Genomic DNA, 19161 nt, shown 5'->3' with positions numbered 1-19161 from the left:
CGTTTAATGATTCCTTCAAGTGAGAGCGTAAAAACCAAGCTAAGATTCGAGAGAGATTTTTGTCTTTGTCTGGAGGGAGAGTCAAAATTTTTTCGAAATATCAAATAAACGTATTTTTAATATTTCAGGGGATTCATTGACTCTGTCTCCCACTTTGGAAGCCTTATCGATAGCCTAATTTTTCGTGTTTGCTGGTCAAATTTTTCAAGGAAGCCAGCTAGTGCGCCCTTTTTGAGAGATGTAAACCCAATATTGCTTCTTCTGTGGGAGTTGTGAAAAAAAAATAATAAAACTAATCGCACAACTGTTTGATCCCCTCTTTTTATGAATTCCTTTATTAGCCATGCATGCATGCTTAAACCTTTGGTATTAAAAGAGACTGTATAGAATAGAAACTGATACTATATAATCAGCGGCGGCGGCGGGATAATATTTTGATGGGGGCCCAAAGACGACTTTAGGGTAACGCATTCTCAGTGCAATGACAGGGGAAACATAAAGAAACAACAGGGCCCCGTCTAACAATCCAATCTACCTCAAGTAAATGGAAATCCATCAACGTCATACCTTTTTCTTCAGGAAATTTGCACCATGTCCTCAGTAAACAAAGAGAATCAAACGGAATCTTCAAGAGAATGATGAATGCATGTATATACATCATATCTAGAAAATATTTTGAACAAAATTTGCATTTTAGATGTTGACGTTGCTGGCAGTCCATAGTTGTGATTGATTGATCGATCAATCGCAACTCTTTGTAAAACGGGGCCCCAAGACCCAGATTCCCTCTTTATAGGCCTACTATGGTTCTCTTTCCTTTCATTTTTTTCTTCCATCTTTTTCCCCCTTGTCTCTTTTTTCTCCTTTCTTTTGTTTCTCTCTCTCCCTCTCTCTCGGTTTCATTGGGGCGTGTACCGCCGCCTCTGTGATACGTAAATGAGAAGAGATATGCGTAACTGAAACTAATAAGGACGGCATATTATATTACTAGGAGATGCTCTTTTTGACATGAAAGACGAAGGGAGTGTGCACACGAGACACACCTGCTGTCTGGTCACGTGTTAGGTTTATCACATTCTCATAGGCTTATTGTATGAAAGGACTTCATAAGCAGACAGAATTGTTTTTATTTCATTAAGCGGCAACGTAATGATATCGTTTCCATTTCGTCTTCGATATCAATTACTGTTTAAGGCTTAAACTGTGTCCGATCCTTTGATAATTATGTATATTTATATATTTTTTAATTGTGCAACCGTGGACATAATAAAGAGAATGTACATGCATTGGTAAAAAAAAATCCACAGCTGAATCTTTAAATCAACAGAACCGAGCAATTAAAAAATATCCCCTTTTCATATTTTATTTGAAAGGTCGTTGGCATGGCAGCATTGTAACGTAAGTACAGTACCTGTTAACGTCTAAATGTATGGCAAAAGAAGGTTCTGCTAGGATCGAAAGCTTAGGCCCCTTTTGACTCTCTAACGTCTAAATGTAATTATGATGTCGAATTTACTTTTGTGATCTTCTTTCAATTAAACACTTCTTCCTAAAATGAGAGTTATTTTTACAAATCGTTACTCCCTGTAATTATTTTGTTCTGTTTTACGATACATGACAAACGAAAGACACTTTTCCTTTCATCAGATCATCTCTAGCTGTTAAAGTCTATTCAATTGTCTACCCCTACCCCCTTCTCACTCCCTCTCTTCTCTTTGTTCATTGTGGAAAGATGACGTCACCTTTAGGTCCTCTCCACCCCCACCCCATCTTCCCTTGAGCCGCCCCTCTCATATACCATGCCAATAAAATAGAAGGAAATGAATGAGTGATGAAGGAAGAGGCTTAGTCTCTGCCCTATGTGATGACTAAAATAAAACTTACGAACATTATCAAGAAAGTCTTCCGCACTTGTTTCCTATAATGATCATAAAATTCATCATAACGGCCGGCTAACACTAAGTTTATGACGTTTGAACTTATTTAGGATAAAAGATTTAATCCCTCTTACTCCGTTGCAGAAACTTTTTGCAATCAAAGCAACTCTAAACTTAAATTTTAAGTTGAAATTCAGGATTCGCGTTTGATTTTTTTTTAATTATTTAAATACAACTCTTTCTGCAAATGACCCCAGATCATTGTATTAGGTATCCAAATTATATTTTTCTATTATAACAATGCTTAGCCTCATGAAAATTCGTGCAAAAATGTGAAAAGGGACATATTTGTAGTAAATTTTCTGTTATAGTCGGATGTTTCTTTACCCACTTCTTGAAGTCAGCGTGGCACTGCATGTGAAGCGGACGTACTAGGCAGGGGTGCTGATGCACAGTCAAGATTTTCCTGGGGGTGGTGGCTTCGTGTGTTATTTTCCAAATGCAGCCCCCCCCCCATCCCCTGGGACTCTGATAGGTGAGGCAAAATGGATAAATATAAAACCAAAAGGACCTGCATTCTGTAGTGAAACCCCCCCCCCTTTTTTTTGCTCGTCAAATATTTTTGGGACCAATATGACCTTCATTTTTAGCAAAACCTTTTTGGGGGAGGGGTCAAATTTAGCATCATCACCCCCTGTCCAGAAAATCGTTTCCAAGGCCATAGTTGACGTCATAGTTTTGTTGCTGTTTGTTGTATATTGTAGAATGCTACTAGTATCATCATCACTTTTTTTCCAATTTCAAAGAGGTAAATGCTCACCTCGTCTTAACTCCCTGCTCGGCTCGTCGTTTCTTTTCCAGAATATTCTTCCAATGAACGTTGAACGTCTCCTGATCATCGACGTCGGTGGCTCGTCGAGGTATCACGTTCATTGGTCTCCTTGGTGAGGTGGACTTCGGAGCCGGGCTCTTCCCTTCGTATATGTATCGTGAGTTGAGTGCTACCGCATTGTTGTCTGTAAGCTTGCCTGCAAGAAATTGAAAGAATTGTTCGTTACACAATTTCTTCCCATTTTATTCCATTATTTTCTAGGGCACCACCCCTATTATTTTTCAAGTTTGGAAGAAAAAGGAAAGGCCATGAAGACAGAGGAGAGAAATGGGAAAGGAATTTTTAAAAAGGGAGGGGAGCATAAAAAAATGGGTAAGGTCTTAACTCGCTAATATGTTTCATTACGAGATTCCAGCTTGGTGTTAATGCACTGGTAAGCTACTTTGCTGAGTTCCTGCGGGAGTTACCCCAACAGAAACAATGATATTTTACATGATCTTTCACGATCGTCTTGCCACCCCCACTAATTGTCCTTATTCCCCCCCTTCATGTATTTCCTCTTTGATTTTTTTGTCTATTAATTCATGTATTTATTCATTTATCTATTCAATCATTTATTTCAGAATATCCTTGTTATTCTATTATTTGTTCCCTATTTATCGACGTTCGTTAGAAATGGCCAAGTATAATAAAGCTCCCTATTTGGGTTTGTCAAAAATCAAAGGAACTTCCTCGTTATTGGTCTCTCTTTAGAATTCAATTTACCCTTTAAATGTTGCTTTAAAAACGATTCATCCATGTTGTTGTTATTATCTTATTATAATTCTCCTTTTCTATTTAAGAGTAATCCATTCAACATATCACTTCGTTTTACATTCCTATTTCCTCTAATTGTTTTATAGTAATATGAATATATATTTTTACTTTTATCACTTCGAGAAATGTGGCAGTGAGCCTTCAGGCTTGATGTTCCATTGTTTCGTCACACTAGGTTTTTATGTGACGTCACCCATTTCATGGAGATAACTGAATAGAAAGATGGAGCACTCTTAAGGCCAAGCGTCTTATAACGCTAGTTAATAGCTTTATAAGATTAAAATTGATAAGGAAATGGATGTTTGGCACTAACATCCCCATTCAATCTGATAAAAATAGAAGATGGAAACTTGCTCTTTCCGAGAAGACCACTTGGAAAAGGTATATAAAAAGGGGGGAACTGTAATGTACGCTGAATGAATTATTCCATGGAAACAACTTACTGCCTTGAATATACAATATCGCGAACATGCACATACATTGTTAAAAGTGCAACAGTTTCAGTAAATAAACATAATTGGAGCGTTGTAGCCCAGTGGATTGGTCTTTGGACTTTGAAACAGAGGGTCTTGGGTTCGAATCCCAGCCATGGCGTACTTTTCTTCGGCAAGAAATTTATCCACAGTGTGCTGCACTCGACCCAGGTGAAGTGAATGTGTACCCGGTATGATTTATTCCTTGAATGCTTTTGCGCATATATGGCCGCTCAGCTACAGCTGGGGTAATAATGATATACCAAGTATATTTCAGCGCCTTGAGCACATAATCAATGTGGATTTGGCGCTTTAGAAATATTCTATATTATTATTATAACGGTGAATTAAATACCATTTCTGTAACATATCATTTTGTTTTCCTTGCAGAGGATATCTTATGTAAATGTTGGACACTTGTCCCCGCACTTGTCACTAAGAGCATTTATTTGCATGTACTTTGTTGTTGTTAATTAATCCGGCTTTCTGAAGCTTAAAAAATATTATGAAAGAAAAAATGGTTTCTTACTGAATACTTTATCCTTCACCCGTCCATTTTTTTCAAAAATCTAATATTAGTAAATGATCATTAGCAACAAGACTTTTCATATCACAAGGCTGTTGATTTGAGGTTCTTCTTTTTAATTTCAAGTTTGACAAAATTTGGCGAATTGCCCTCTATTGTTGTCTGTTTATGTGAATAAAAACGACTTTCCAAATCTTACCCTTTTCCGATTTGTGTGCAATGCACACAAATCGGAAAAGGGTAAGATTTGGAAATTATCGCGTCATGATGACATCATTTGAGATATTTACGGATTTCTTGAGGCACAATAGATTAGATCAAAACAATGTAAAGTAGTCAGAAATATTCTTGAGAGCATTCAACAAGCCGTTATACCATTATCTAATGGATTATAATGAACCTTAATGAGGGTACTTCTTATCTCTCACCTAGATCTAAGTCTTCGATTTTTTCTGTCTCATCCGACGTTTCATCGACCCCATACCGCTGGCGGGATGACGTACTGCTCCTGTCTTCATTCTCCTCTTCTTCTACCTGAGGATCAATTAAACCCAATTCAAAGAGAAGATCTCGGCAGGAATCCTCGATGATCGCTCCTTTGTCAATGAGATGCTTGCAACAATCTCTGTGATTGTTCTTTGCAGCCAGATAGAGGGCGCTATAACCAGAGCTATCCTTTGAGTTGATGAAATCTTGCAATTCTGCATCCCTGAACAGCATAAAAGATACATAGAATAGAGTTCGACAAATTTCATTTATAAATGATGAAATTCATGGTTTTGAGCTCAAACTGTATTCCAATTTCAAGTTTTACGTGTTCAGGTTAAATTCATTACAAATATAACACGAGGCATAACATACTTTTTTAAAAACAAAAATGCCGGATAGGCTGGGGTATGATGCAGTTGCCCTTGATAACCCGTGATCCCCCAAAGAATATATCATATGATTATTCTTGTTTTATTTCATTTACACTGAGTAGGCCTGCAAATATTGTTCAACCGCTTTGGAAAAGTTGACTCGTAGTTTAACAAACATTGTTATGTATTTTATTTATTCTCCAATCATAAAAGACATACAGAGATTGTGAAATCATAAATGAAGCACACTTAAGGATTGGATTGCCAACACTTTGCCACGAATCTCCTTCATATTCTTCATTGGGCTAGCAAATGGGAGGGTTGGTCGCATAAAGAATAACGTGTCCTATAACAGACAGCTCATTCAAATACTATCCCACATAATTCAAAGTAAGATTATTTTCTTATCAAGTAAAACCACGACTAATATATAGTGTAATCTCACCCGTCTTCCTGCGAATCTCCTGTCGTATCTAATAAAACACTAAGAATGTCGAGATAACCATTTGCAGCAGCGTAATGAAGACTAGATCTAAAAATAAAACAAAAGCAAAAACAAAATATATATAGTTAAAGAACCATATTGATTTGTTAAATGGAGGACAGATTTCATTCAAGAAAGTAGCCAATATTGGTGCATTATTTTCTTGTCTTTTTGTTTTTTGATGGTCTTTCAATCCAGGAGAAGCGTCACAAATGACAGGGGCGACCGCTTCGTCATGCGATTTTTTTCAAGTGATGAAACAAATGAAAATTAAAAGGGGAGAACAAAGTAAAAAAGGCAATTATATAACATAGAAAGATGCGTCGTGTAGTGATTTTTTTCAATTGAGTCAAAAATAGAAGCCATCACCTTGTTCACCCCCCCCCCTACTCCATCAGATTATTCTTAACCCCGCCCCTTTTCCAATACTTATGACACCTTACAAGTAACTTATATTTTATTCCAAATAAAACGTGAGTCGAAATCAAAATCAAGTGTAAATTTGTAAACCTAAATTTGTAATTGATTCCTGGAGCTGGGAAGCGGAGATGTAAACCTATTTTTGTGTACTTGCCAATTTTTCTGACCAAAAACACGTTCATTTTGGAGTGAAAACCGGAAACCTTTATGGGGGGGTTGTCAATAATTCTCCCAATCTAGCACCCCCTATCAAAAAATCGTCCCCAGTGCTCTTAATTGATTCCGTTTAATTGCAACTCAACTTTTTTTGCAGCGCGCAGTTCTGCTTGTTCCTGTGACCCCCGGGCCTGTGACTTATACTTGAGTAATATGAACGTTACGTTTCTTGCCACACCCAATTATTGTTACGAATCCCTACCTTCCCTTGGCGTCCGTGATATCCTTACACGAAGGGGTCCTCTCTATCAAAATTTTAACCACACCGAGTTGTTTACTATTGACTGCTATAATAAGAGGTGTTTGTTGTTCCGTTGAATCCTTGACATCAGACTTGGCTTGGTGATCGAGAAGGAGGATGCATACGTCATCGTCCCCTCGTTTAGCAGCATGATGGAGAGCCGTCCAACCCTGATGAATACAACGACGAAAAAATGTAATGAAAACGAGAATCTGTAAGTATTTTTTTATTTTTGTTTACATGTACTGATCTGCAATTAACTTAACTATAAAGTGTTTTCGTGTGAGGTGTGTGTGAGTTTTATTTTAGGGAAGGTAAATGGTGTTGATACTTTTTTTTCTTATTTTGATAACAAATGTAAATACATTTGATAAAAAAGATGAAAAAATATTTCAGAAGTATAGAATTGATACCGATTAATGATATTATTTTATTGTAAACCAATACTTATTCTACATGATAACATACTTTTGGATAACCTCGATTAGCATGTCGCTATTTTGGTATCTTCAATTGCCAACAACTATGTATTTAGTTACAATGATCGTGAGTTAATGTATGACAGTGAGATATGGTCATCATCAATTGCATAACTCAATTTCTCTCTATCAATCATTCCTCCTCTCTACTTTACTCGAACATTACATCTTATCACAAGACATTCCTAGTAATAAAACATCCCATTGCAGTACAACGGCACAAATTCTTACCTTTTTATCTGTGATATCTATATTTTTGCACCTTGGTATCATGATATTGAGCATTTCTTTCTTCCCGCATGCTACTGCATAAATAAGAGCGGTCAGACCTCTCGATTCGCCAGCCTCCAACTCGCATCCCTGACAGAATGAACAATAAAAGGATGGTTGATTATTCAGCCGCGTATCCAGGATTTTCCAAAAGGGGGACAATTTTTTGGAGGATATTTCGTCCGCGAAAAGATTTGACAAGCAAAAAAAAAAAATCTTCAAGTTGCAATTTTTTACATTACAAATTATAAATTTTGCTTCTGAAAAGGGGGGGGGGCACGTCCCCTGGATCAGTTGTGACTCGTCAGGGGGAGCAGACTGCCTTTCCCCTTAGGTACGCTAGTGTTGATTATTCAGATAATTAGAGAAGATAGAGAGAATAATGATGAAAAATAGTTTCATGTTTTAAGATTCAGTCCAAGCAGGGATGTTGTTCCATATCCCTGGTCCAAGGAAGCTAAACATAGAACTCCGAATGCCTAATTGCGATGTCGACGTACACATTATTTTAGGGTTCACGTTAAAGGGGAAGTTCAGTCTGACAAAAAGTTTATTGTAAAAATAGCAGAAAAAATAATAAAAAATATTGCCGAAGGTTTGAGAAAAATTCATCAAATAATTAAAAAGTTATTAGAATTTCAATTATTTGATTTGTGACGTCATATGCGAGCAGCATTCCTACATAGCGAATGGTAAAAAAACAATAAAATGCCATTTTCTCAGAAAATTGAAAATAGTTTTCACTGTACCTTTTGTATATCAATAGACAAATCATTTCACATCCGATCATGAAAAGAAAACAAAATTAAGTCATCAGGAACCATACAAAATTTGAAATTCATACATTTTATATTACATAACACATGAGGCAGCTGCTCGTTTATGACGTCACAAATCCAAAACTTTGAACTCTAATAACTTTCTTACACTTTAACGAATTTTCCTCAAACCTTCACCAATATTTTTTACTATTTTTTCTGCTATTTTTACAACAAAGTTTTCTTCAGGGTGAACTTCCCCTTTAATGAAGACAAATGAAATTAAAAAAAAAATATTGTGAAAGGACGCCTCTGTCACTACAATGCTGGTTGTCATAGATGTAACAAATTACATGAAAGGCTACAAAATAATTTACAGGGAACAACAATCCGCATCTGAGCCTTCCCCTGATGAAATTTACTGCAACAAATATAAAGACATAAAATAGATATCATTTTTGAGAGTATATCGTCGGCGTACTATTACAGGTAGATGTATTATGTATTATATTTGAAGTGTATTTGAAGCGCCTACAAAGTTTACAAAACAGGTGATCGCACATTGCTTCTGAAGAATGGAACTACATCCCCACTTTCGTTAAATCTTCAAACTCTTCTGATCAATTTAAGAAACTTTTAGAAACATACCTCTTTTCCGATTAATTTCTTTTGCATGTATATGTATTGTAATTATTATGTATTTTTGTCTTAAATCGTTTGTAAACGCTGTGATATAGTTAACTATGGAGAGCGTAATAAATACTACTTATTATTATTATTTATTATCATTATACCAGTGATTGCCGGTAAGCCTTTATTTATTTATTTATTTATTTATTGATATATTCATATTCCACAATCATCAAAGTACATTTCGTAATCATGTTTACAATGAAAAAAATGCATAACATATGCAGGATTGAAACGTAGCAATGAAATGAAAAAAGTGGAGGGGCCTACTAAAAAGCAGAGCTTGTAAAATGTAGACCCCCTATCAAAACTTTATACAAGGGTAATATGATACAAATAGAGTAAAATAATCAGCAAAATTCTATAAAATTATATAGATATAAACACTGTAACACAAATGTATTTACACTATATACAAAATTAAATATTGACTTAAAAAAATATTCAATACTACCGTGGATAAGTATGAAGTTCACAAATATTAGATTGAATCAATAAGAATTCAGGAGAAATTTTTTGATGAGTAATTTAAATCGTATAAGATTAGCTGTCTCTTTCATTTCTCTGTCCAGAGAATTCCAGAGTTTTGGTCCTGTGAAAAATACAGTTTTGCTAGAAAATACTGTTTTACTTTTAGGTAAGTGATAGTCATTTGATTGTCTCGTATTATATGAATGTAAAGTATTGTTTCTCATAAATTTCTTTTGTAGGACATTAGGTAAACTATTTCTATCTAGCTGATACATAAATTGGAATAGTTGCAAGCGGTACAGGTCATTGATTTTAAGGATACGTTTCTGACGAAACAATTCATCCGTATGAGCTCTAAAGGACATATTGCATATTATTCTCAGTACTTTTTTCTGAAGTAGCAAGACTTTATTTAGTCTCGTTTGAGAGGCATTACCCCATGCCAGAATTCCATAATTAAGATATGGTAGAATTAATGCACAATACAACATGGATAGCGCCTGTGCTGGTAGAACGTATTTAAGCTTATTGATGACTCCAATATTTCTTGACACAGTTTTGCAAGTATTGTTGATATGAGCATTCCACGTAAGCTTGTTATCAATAGTAAGACCTAAAAATTTTGTTGTTTGCACTTCTTTGATTTCAGTATTATCTAAAAGTATTTGATGCGGTAGATGTTTCAATGAATGACTAAAAAGCATATAATTAGTTTTTTGCAGATTCAGTGACAATTTGTTGGCTTTAATCCAGTTTGTTACTTTTTTAAATTCTGTATTCATAGTGCTCACAAGTACATGTGGATCATGGTGTGTATAGAAAATATTGGAATCATCAGCAAAGAGAATAAATGAGAGAACATGAGATGAATTTTTCATATCATTAACATAAAGTATAAATAACAAGGGGCCAAGAATACTACCTTGTGGAATTCCACAGGAAACTGGCCTTGTTGGAGATTCTGATTCATTTACTGTAACAAACTGAATTCTATCAGTAAGATAACTCCTAAACCATTGTAAAGCTGTCCCTCTGATACCGTAATTTGATAGCTTACATAACAGTATTTCATGATCTATTGTGTCAAATGCTTTTGAGAAGTCAAGGAATAATCCTACAGTATGATCAGAATTATCAAAAGAAGTAGATATTTTATTTATTAATGTCAATATAGCATGAGTTGTATTATGTTTTTCTCTAAAACCAAATTGATTATCACATATAATACTATATTTCTTAAGGAAAGCAACTGTCCTTTTATAAATGATCCTTTCAAGAATTTTTGAGAACGAAGTTAACAAAGATATTGGGCGATAATTACTAGTAATTAATTGGTCCCCCTTCTTGAAAATGGGTATAACTTTAGCTATTTTCATCTTCTTTGGGACCTGGCCAAGCTGCAATGATAAATTAAATATATGAAGCAGGGGATCAGCAAGAGAATGTATAATGTTTTTCAATACTTTATTTGTAATGCCATCATATCCGGGTGTCTTTCCTGCTTTCAAATTAAATACAATCTCAAGTAATTCTTCTCTATGAACTGGAGTAAGAAATATTGAATTATCATTTTGTTTGTCCAAAAAGTCCTTAAACGAATTTTCTACAGGGATGATATTTCCAGCTAACTTTGGTCCAATTTGAGAGAAATATGAATTAAATTCATTTGCTATAGAATGAGTATCTTCAACCATATTTCCATCTACACATAATTTATTAACAGCACTAGATTTGTTAATTTTGTTTAGAGCCCCATTTATTGTTTTCCATGTATTTTTAAGGTCGTTTTTATATGATTGTAATTTTTCTGAATAAAACCTCTTTTTTGCTGTTCGGAGAGTAGTTGTTAAGGTATTTTTATAAGACGTGTATCTATTCCGTGAAACATCATTTGGATTTGATATATAAGAAACATACAGATTATTTTTCCGATTGATAGACCTTAATATCATTTTTGAAACCCATGGTAGCTTTGGAACACGTTTATAGTCGTAATTTCGATATTTCTTTAAAGGAACACAAGAATCTAAGCAATCATTGAAACATTTCAAAAATATGTCAAATGAGTCATCGACATTCTCTTTCGAGTTATAAACGTCAGACCAATCAACAGAGCTTAAATCTTCTTGGAGGCGTTCAATATTTTTGTCACTAAAGTTGCGACAGATCCTATATTTCTTTTCCATTTTTGCGAGTGATTGCATTGTTTGGATATGGGTAAAAATAAGAAAATGATCGGATATGTCTGTCGTTACAATGCCAGCTTTCGGAAGAGGGTGAGAGTTACAGAATATATTATCTATAAGCGTAGCAGAATGATCAGTAATACGGGTTGGTCTAGAAATAATCGGCAAAAAAGTAGAAGTTAACATTAATTCAAGGAAATCGTTTGTTGCAGAGTGATTACTGGTCAAGAGATTAATATTGAAATCACCAGTGATGATACAATTGTTATTTATCAATTCTCCGTTTTGCAAAAGTTCATTAGTAGCAAGTAAAAAATCTTCTATACAAGAAGTTTGAGGAGGTCTGTAGATGACACCTATTACAGTTTTCTTATCTTTTTGAAGTTTTACTTCTACAAATAAGGATTCGATGATATCATTCATATATTCAAATTCATGTCTAATTGCATAATCAAATGAAGACGGAATATATAATGCTAGTCCACCTCCAATTTTATTTTTCCTATTGTTTATAACAATATCATAATTCGGGATGGTGCATAAGGAATTAGGTGTTTCCGTGAACCAAGTTTCAGTAAGAGCAATGATTGGGGGATTGGCAAATTGTGTATTTTCTAATAATAATCGTAATTTCTCGAAGTTTTGGTTAGCGCTTCTTATATTCAAATGCAAAATAAAAACATCATCTTCTCCAATCAATTTAGCATAGTCTTTGAATGAATTTTCTGTATAATATGGAGAAGAGGAAAGATTGTATGCTTTATCATGAATATCGAATTCAACTTGAAGTTCATCAAAATTATTTGTAAGAATATCAGTAGAAAATCTATCAAATGGAGTATGATGATTTGAGATAATATTGCTTTTATCCTGACTTGGATGATTTAGTAATAAGAAATCATCATTATTCAGATGATAAAATGGGAAATCACGCATATTATCCACCATTATGAAATAGAATATATTGCCATTTTAAATCAAAATCTTTGTAAGCTGAGCATATAAAGCATCTTTTAGATTTGATAGCGTCATGACCCCAAATTCGAGTTTGAAAAATACTGCAGTTGTAATATTTAACAAAAGAAAGATTATTTGATACAATTATTAACGGTTGATGAAGAATATTTGCACACAAAAATAAGTAAAATGACCTCCATGAAATGTCTGGTATTGAAACATTATTGAAAGGGCAGTGAAAGAATGCAAAATATACCACGGAAAATAACACAAGTATTAATCGATGCGAAAAATTTTGTGACTTGAATTTCATAAGAAATAAAAAGAATACTGGAAAATGGAAAAACATGGATAGTCCTTCTACAGCTTAGAAAAGTCCTCTCTGGAATGAATGATGATGGGTTGACACTTCTCATCCTTCCTTACATAGATTCGGCCATTCTGGGTCCACAGGAACTTGTATCCGGCATCTCGGCGGGCCTTGTTGACATCTTTCATTAGCTCCTTAGTGGAAGCGATCAAGTTTTCATTGAGGTAGATCTTGCCATCGCTGTTGTATCCAAGATCCTTTGTGGAGAGAGTCTTCAGCTTCCTTCTCCCATCGTACATGATGTTACGAGCTCGTCTTGTGGTGAATCGCACGATGATTGGGCGGGCTTTGTTATCAGCTTGGCGTTTGGAACCCAGCCGATGAACCACATCGAAGTCGGATGCTGCAAGCTCAGGGCTGATGTGTTTCGCGATATTAAAGGGGAAGTTCACCCTGAAGAAAAGTTTGTTGTAAAAATAGCAGAAAAACTAATAAAAAATATTGGTGAAGGTTTGAGGAAAATCCATTAAAGATTAAGAAAGTTATTAGAATTCAAAGTTTTGGATTTGTGACGTCATATGCGAGCAGCATTCCTACATAGCGAATGGTAAAAAATCAATGAATTTCAAATTTTGTATGGTTCCTGATGACTTTATTTTGTTTTCTATCTATGATCGGGTGTGAAATGATTTGTCTATTGATATACAAAAGGCGCTTTAAAAACCATTTTCAATTTTCTGAGAAAATGACATTTCATTGATTTTTTTACCATTCGCTATGTAGGAATGCTGCTCGCATATGACGTCACAAATCCAAAACTTTTAATTCTAATAACTTTCTTAATCTTTGACGGATTATCCTCAAACCTTCACCAATATTTTTTATTAATTTTTCTGCTATTTTTACAATAAACTTTTCTTCAGGGTAAACTTCCCCTTTAAGTACGATCCTTTCAGGAACCTCGCCCTGTCGTTCTGGTACACCTGCCACCTCCAAGTTGACTCTTCTGTGGTACTGGTCAAGTTCGTTAAGCTGGAAGGTCAACTCACTGAATCTCTTCTGAAGACAGATGTTTTGTTCCTTCAGTTCTCTGTTTTCCTTTTCTATCTTCTCGGCCTTCAACTTCATTTCCTCAAATTTCTCGTTGAGGAACGACAGCGAGTTGACAATACTGCTTTGTCCCTCTCGTATACTGTCGATCGACTGCTCCAAGACGGTCAACTTAGCATTCAAGGAATTGGAAAGTTTCCCTAGCTCATTCTTGATCAGTGATAGAAGATAGTTTTCATTCGTCTCTTCATTATCACCAGAGTTGTTTTTCGACGACTTTCTCTTCCCAGACATCGTGACGTCACAATTACATGAAACGATCAGAATTAAGCGCACAAAGAATGGTTGCGCAAAGAGATACCAGTGATGCGTTCCATCCAAGCCAGTATGCGTTTAATGATGAGTTGCTAGGCAATGACGCGTAAATGATGCTAGTTTTAGAAGTCTATTGACACTTTCTTCTCCAAAATGATCAAAATTTCAAGTTAAAAATGTTTGATAGTATCCAAATAAGTAATCCAAATGAAAAATGAGTATATCCTTGATATTCACTATCCAGTTTCTGATGCAACCATATAAAACGTTTTCACAAAATGTCAGGAAACACGGTAAAATTGCACAAAATGTCAGAGCACTTTTAAAACACGTCCGACCTCTCCAACCTTTAGGATGGGTATGTACCTGCAGTATTAAATAGAATTAAATGTTTTTTCTTCTGTTAAAACTTTTTTTATTAACATGAAAGTATACACACCTTCCCGATAAGCAGTTCCGCGATATCTGCTCTATTGCTCTGTATCGCATAATGTATCGATCTGACTCCAAATCGATCAGGTAGGTCGATTACTTTAGAACAATCACGTTCAAGTAGATTTTCCACTACTGATTCCTGTATACACATGAAAAACAAATTATACATCAATCAATGAACATGATTCATCTTACTAGCATAAGATTATCATTATCATTACAATAATGATATTTAAACAACAATATTACGAGGTTTTAAAAATAACTCTTACCTCCTATCGGAAATCCATTAAACACCCGGGTAGAGAGTGGCGACCCATATCACCACTAGACGCTAGCTTATGAATTACAGTCTCCACTCCCAGTGGAACATTTAATCAGTGCCCTCTTTATGATGGCCCGTGTGATTGTCAAAACAATACTTACTTTAACCTCATATAATTTGTCATTTTAGCTCCCGGTAACTATGGTACGAACTTGGGACAAGTTGATATTGACAACTAAAATTGTCCTTTTGGCGTTCCATATATGAGCGTCATTATGGCATAAAGAGAATGGAGATTGATACACTGCAAAATCTCCGGTGTTGATTTAACACCAGCCCGGAATCTATATTAGTCCACACCAGAGAAGTACTGAAACAACACCAGTTTGGAATCAAACCAATACTATTTAATACTAATTGGTGTTGTATAAACACCTATCTGGTGTTAGACCAAAACCAAACTGGTGTTGTTTCACACTTCTCTGATGTGGACATATATCATATAGATTCCGGGCTGGTGTTAAATCAATAAAATAGGGTGAGAGGGGGAGGGTGGTAGAGAATGGTACGAAATATGGACAAGTTGAAACAATTGCTTACAATTGTCATTTTGGCGTTCCATATATGACGAGTATCACTGATGCAAAATAGAGCGACGGAGAGAGGGGGCGGGAGAGAGAGAGAGAGTTATAGATAAAATATTGATTCTCAATTCAAATAGTAACTTACCATGCCTTGTATGACCGCCCAATGAAGGGCTGATCGATCTAGATTGTCCATGGCACACAGATCGGCGTCCTTCTCTAACAAAAATTCAACAAGATCCTTATTGCCCTGTAAATATTAAAGATAGAAAGAGGGTAACGTCGTCATTAATGAAAATGCTCCAGCTAGGAATAAACATCCGTCAAAATTAGCGAAATGCGAAAAATCTTTTAAGGGGGTAATCATGACGTATGAACCAACATTTCTTATTTAAAAAGTCAGGAGCGAGCGAAACGAGAGAGCAAAAATTCCCACCCTGTCAATGCGAAAACTAATTTTATTATACAGTGCGTCCCACAAAAAAGGGAAACCCGTTTTCAGAGATAAATTTCATAATTATTAAATACGTTTTTTACTATGAATTTGATACTCATGGGAAGAATGAAATCTCATCTCTAATTTGAAACAAACAGTTCAAAACCAACAAATCGTTCACGCATGACAGATTACAAATATTACAAATAATAAATACTGAGACATATCAGAAACGATTTGCGCAGAAACTCACGGATGAATCTGAATTCGTTCTCATTTCAGGGATCAGTGAGAGAAGCTTAACAAAGAATACAAAAGACATGCTAATGCGCCATTCGTCGAATAAGCCACGTTCGTCGTATCACGAAACAATCTTGTCAATTTTTTTTCTGTGTTGGCTTGACAGAAAATGTTTCCAAGGTACATGGGCGGAAATCCCAGAGGGAGGGACTGGGATACGCGTCCCCCTACCAAAAAATAGCAGGGGGCACAATATCAAACGTCCCCCAACTATTTTTGGTCTTTTGAGATTTGAAATAAAACATGTATTTTCGACGAGATGACCTTACTTATTGGGTGATTACCATTTTTTAAATGACAGTACTTTTGGGGTGATTGCCTTTTTTTGCTTTTCAAATTTATTTTGGTCGAAATAACCTAACTTTTGGGGTGACTGCCTTTTTTCTCTTTTTTTTTTTTTGCCTGTCAAATTTACTTTGCCCCCTCCCCTATTTTAACAAAGAAGAATAAACCATGTGAAGTAATTATTAACATGCTTTCAAAATCCTTCAAACATTACATGCATGTTATTGATCACGCAACAACGAGACGAGAGTATATTATCTCTAATCAACCCTGTGCCATTGTCCAAACCTAGCTTACATCATACACTGCGCCTGATCATTGTTAAACTCTCGTCTCCATGGATATATTCTATAGTCAGTCTGCCTTTCATAAAGGAATATATGATTAATTAAACATAATTAAAAGCCTACTCTATTTGATATCATTTGGAATAACATGCTAATGGATCTGAGGTAATCAAATTTAAAGGTTTAATTGCTTTCGAGCTAAAGGAGGGCTCATGATTATTGCAACGTAGGCATATTTTTAAGCAGGGAGCGATATGTTATATTTTTGTTTTGTTTTTGTTTTATTAATGTACAAGGCTCCGCATCTATTATTGTAATTGTTAGAGAATAGATTGTTTTTAGTAATCAATCATCTGTGCTACTAAGTAGCGTTGTAGTTTTCATTGTTTTCTTATGCAGAAGCTTTCTTTCCGAGATTATCTAGTTTCAATCTAAACCGAGTAACTTTTTATTTATTAAATATAACTATCAGCCGTTGATCGTTATTATGATTATGTGTGGACTTACCTCCCCAGCCGCTTGATGTAAAATAGTTTGTTGACAGTTGTCACGAGCTTGTAAGAGTTCGGGATTTTTCTCGATCAGCAACTCAGCACACTTGGTATTCTAGAAAGAAATAGAAACGAAATGAAAAACAAAAAAGTTTGGTAAATCAGTAAATTATGGATATCAGCGGCATTATATGCTGGAAAATGAAATCCAGAAAAAAATCGATGTGAAAAATATCGCCATTTTCATCAAAAGATATACATGCAAGTGGCAGTGTTTGTACAAAAATTTACAGACGTAGAAAAGAAGTAAAGCGAAAAACAACAGTACTTCCGTACGTTCGAGCTTTAGATAAAAATATCTTATTTCTGAAACCTCCAAGAAAGAAAGAAATAGAGTGATGTTGGATTGTAGAGAAATCTAAAGCCTATCCAGAGTGTTCTACTTGGTGAAGGATAATACTTGAGCACGATCTAACGTTCATATCATTCAAAGGGTCAGTGGAAGTTGGTATTGAATTGGAACGGTAGGAAACACTATTAGGGGAGACTTACCAAAACCTCATAAAGGCTTCGAGGTAAATAATATAGGAAGATAATTATTTGATTTGACTTACTCGATTTCTTTCAGTTCTATGGAGCGCTGTCTTTCCATCGTCATCTTTTAATATCGTGTCTGCATCTTTACTTAATAAGAATGAAACCTGTAGGTTTATGAACGTCAGGAAAATAGAAATGCAAAGGAGCAGAACGAAAAATGGCGAGAAAAAGAGAAGGGGGAGGTAGGGATAAAGAGAGAGATTGAGGGAGAAATATAGTGGTAAAAAAGAGACAGATGAGATTATGGAAAGGAAAGGGGAAACAGAAGAATATGAGAAACAATGAAGAGAGTAGGGGAAAGAGAAATATGGAAAGACGGAGGAAGAGAATCGGAGAAGAAAGAGGAGATAAAAATGAAAGAGTGTCAAAATAATTTAAAAATCGGGCATGGTTACCAAACAGGATTACTATTATTTAACATAAAGAATGGGATATTAAATGATCCAACTTACATAAAAAGTTCGGAAGAATAATAAAGAATATACCAAAGTGATAAGACTCATTATTTCATACTTAAAAAAATCACATCCCCTCCCCCCCCCCCCCCCACGACAAACCCAGGATTAACCCTTGGGATCGAATTTTGCGTCAAAGTATTTCTGGCATACAAATAAACAGTGAACTTTAGTTTTATCACACCTTTACTATCACGCCCCATAGGCCCCCTGTCTCTTTAGAAAACTTTTAATACACTTTTACTTCAGCCCCCCCCCCCCCCCACACACACACACCGTCGGAATACCTTTTCTTTAGCACCAATATCAGCTGCAGTCATAAGGGGCGTGGTCTGTCCTTTACCGCGTTGATTAATGTCAGCACCTTTCTCCAATAAGAGATTGATAGTCGTGACGTCACCATTTGCTACCGCGTAGATGAGCAATGGTTGGTCGCTTGGATCCTTTTGATTTACATCAGCCCCACCTTCTAATAACTTATGCAGATTTGTGTTGTTCGTGAGTCCGCCATGACAGCATTCAAAGATGTCCTGATCAAGCTTAAAAATGATTTAAAAAATACACATAATCACCAGATCATGAAAATATTAAGTGCTTGTATTTGTAAAGTCGTGAAAATTTTTGAAAAGACAATAAAAAAGTAGAGAAAGTGGAAAAGAATAATACGATAGTGATAAGAGTAGCGTAAGATAATGTTGCAACAATAAATTATTTGAGACACTTAGGCATGGAGATATATACTAATAATATATCTCTTATGCACTTAAGTCTCTCTTTTTTTGGCTCTCGTCCTAT

The 19161-nt window shown here is 35.3% G+C and overlaps 1 protein-coding gene across 1 annotated transcript in view; it reads right to left on the bottom strand.

Moving 5' to 3' along the window:
• Positions 1-19161, bottom strand: part of LOC121423586 (ankyrin repeat, PH and SEC7 domain containing protein secG-like) — a 32787-nt gene that overhangs the window by 2881 nt on the left and 10745 nt on the right. Inside the window, exons 4-13 of the mRNA XM_041618955.1 lie at positions 18654-18905; positions 17929-18015; positions 17331-17429; positions 15661-15765; positions 14671-14805; positions 7456-7584; positions 6707-6915; positions 5830-5916; positions 4953-5233; positions 2698-2905 (exon numbers count right to left, since the gene is read on the bottom strand). Of these exons, the coding sequence (XP_041474889.1) occupies positions 2698-2905; positions 4953-5233; positions 5830-5916; positions 6707-6915; positions 7456-7584; positions 14671-14805; positions 15661-15765; positions 17331-17429; positions 17929-18015; positions 18654-18905 (1592 nt within the window). The remainder of the gene's footprint in view (positions 1-2697; positions 2906-4952; positions 5234-5829; positions 5917-6706; positions 6916-7455; positions 7585-14670; positions 14806-15660; positions 15766-17330; positions 17430-17928; positions 18016-18653; positions 18906-19161) is intronic.

This window comes from Lytechinus variegatus, chromosome 11 (genome assembly GCF_018143015.1).
Source record: "Lytechinus variegatus isolate NC3 chromosome 11, Lvar_3.0, whole genome shotgun sequence".
NCBI classification, from domain to species: Eukaryota; Metazoa; Echinodermata; class Echinoidea; order Temnopleuroida; family Toxopneustidae; genus Lytechinus; species Lytechinus variegatus.
The sequence above is the reverse complement of the archived record's forward strand: the minus strand, read 5'-3'. Positions and strand labels throughout refer to the sequence as shown.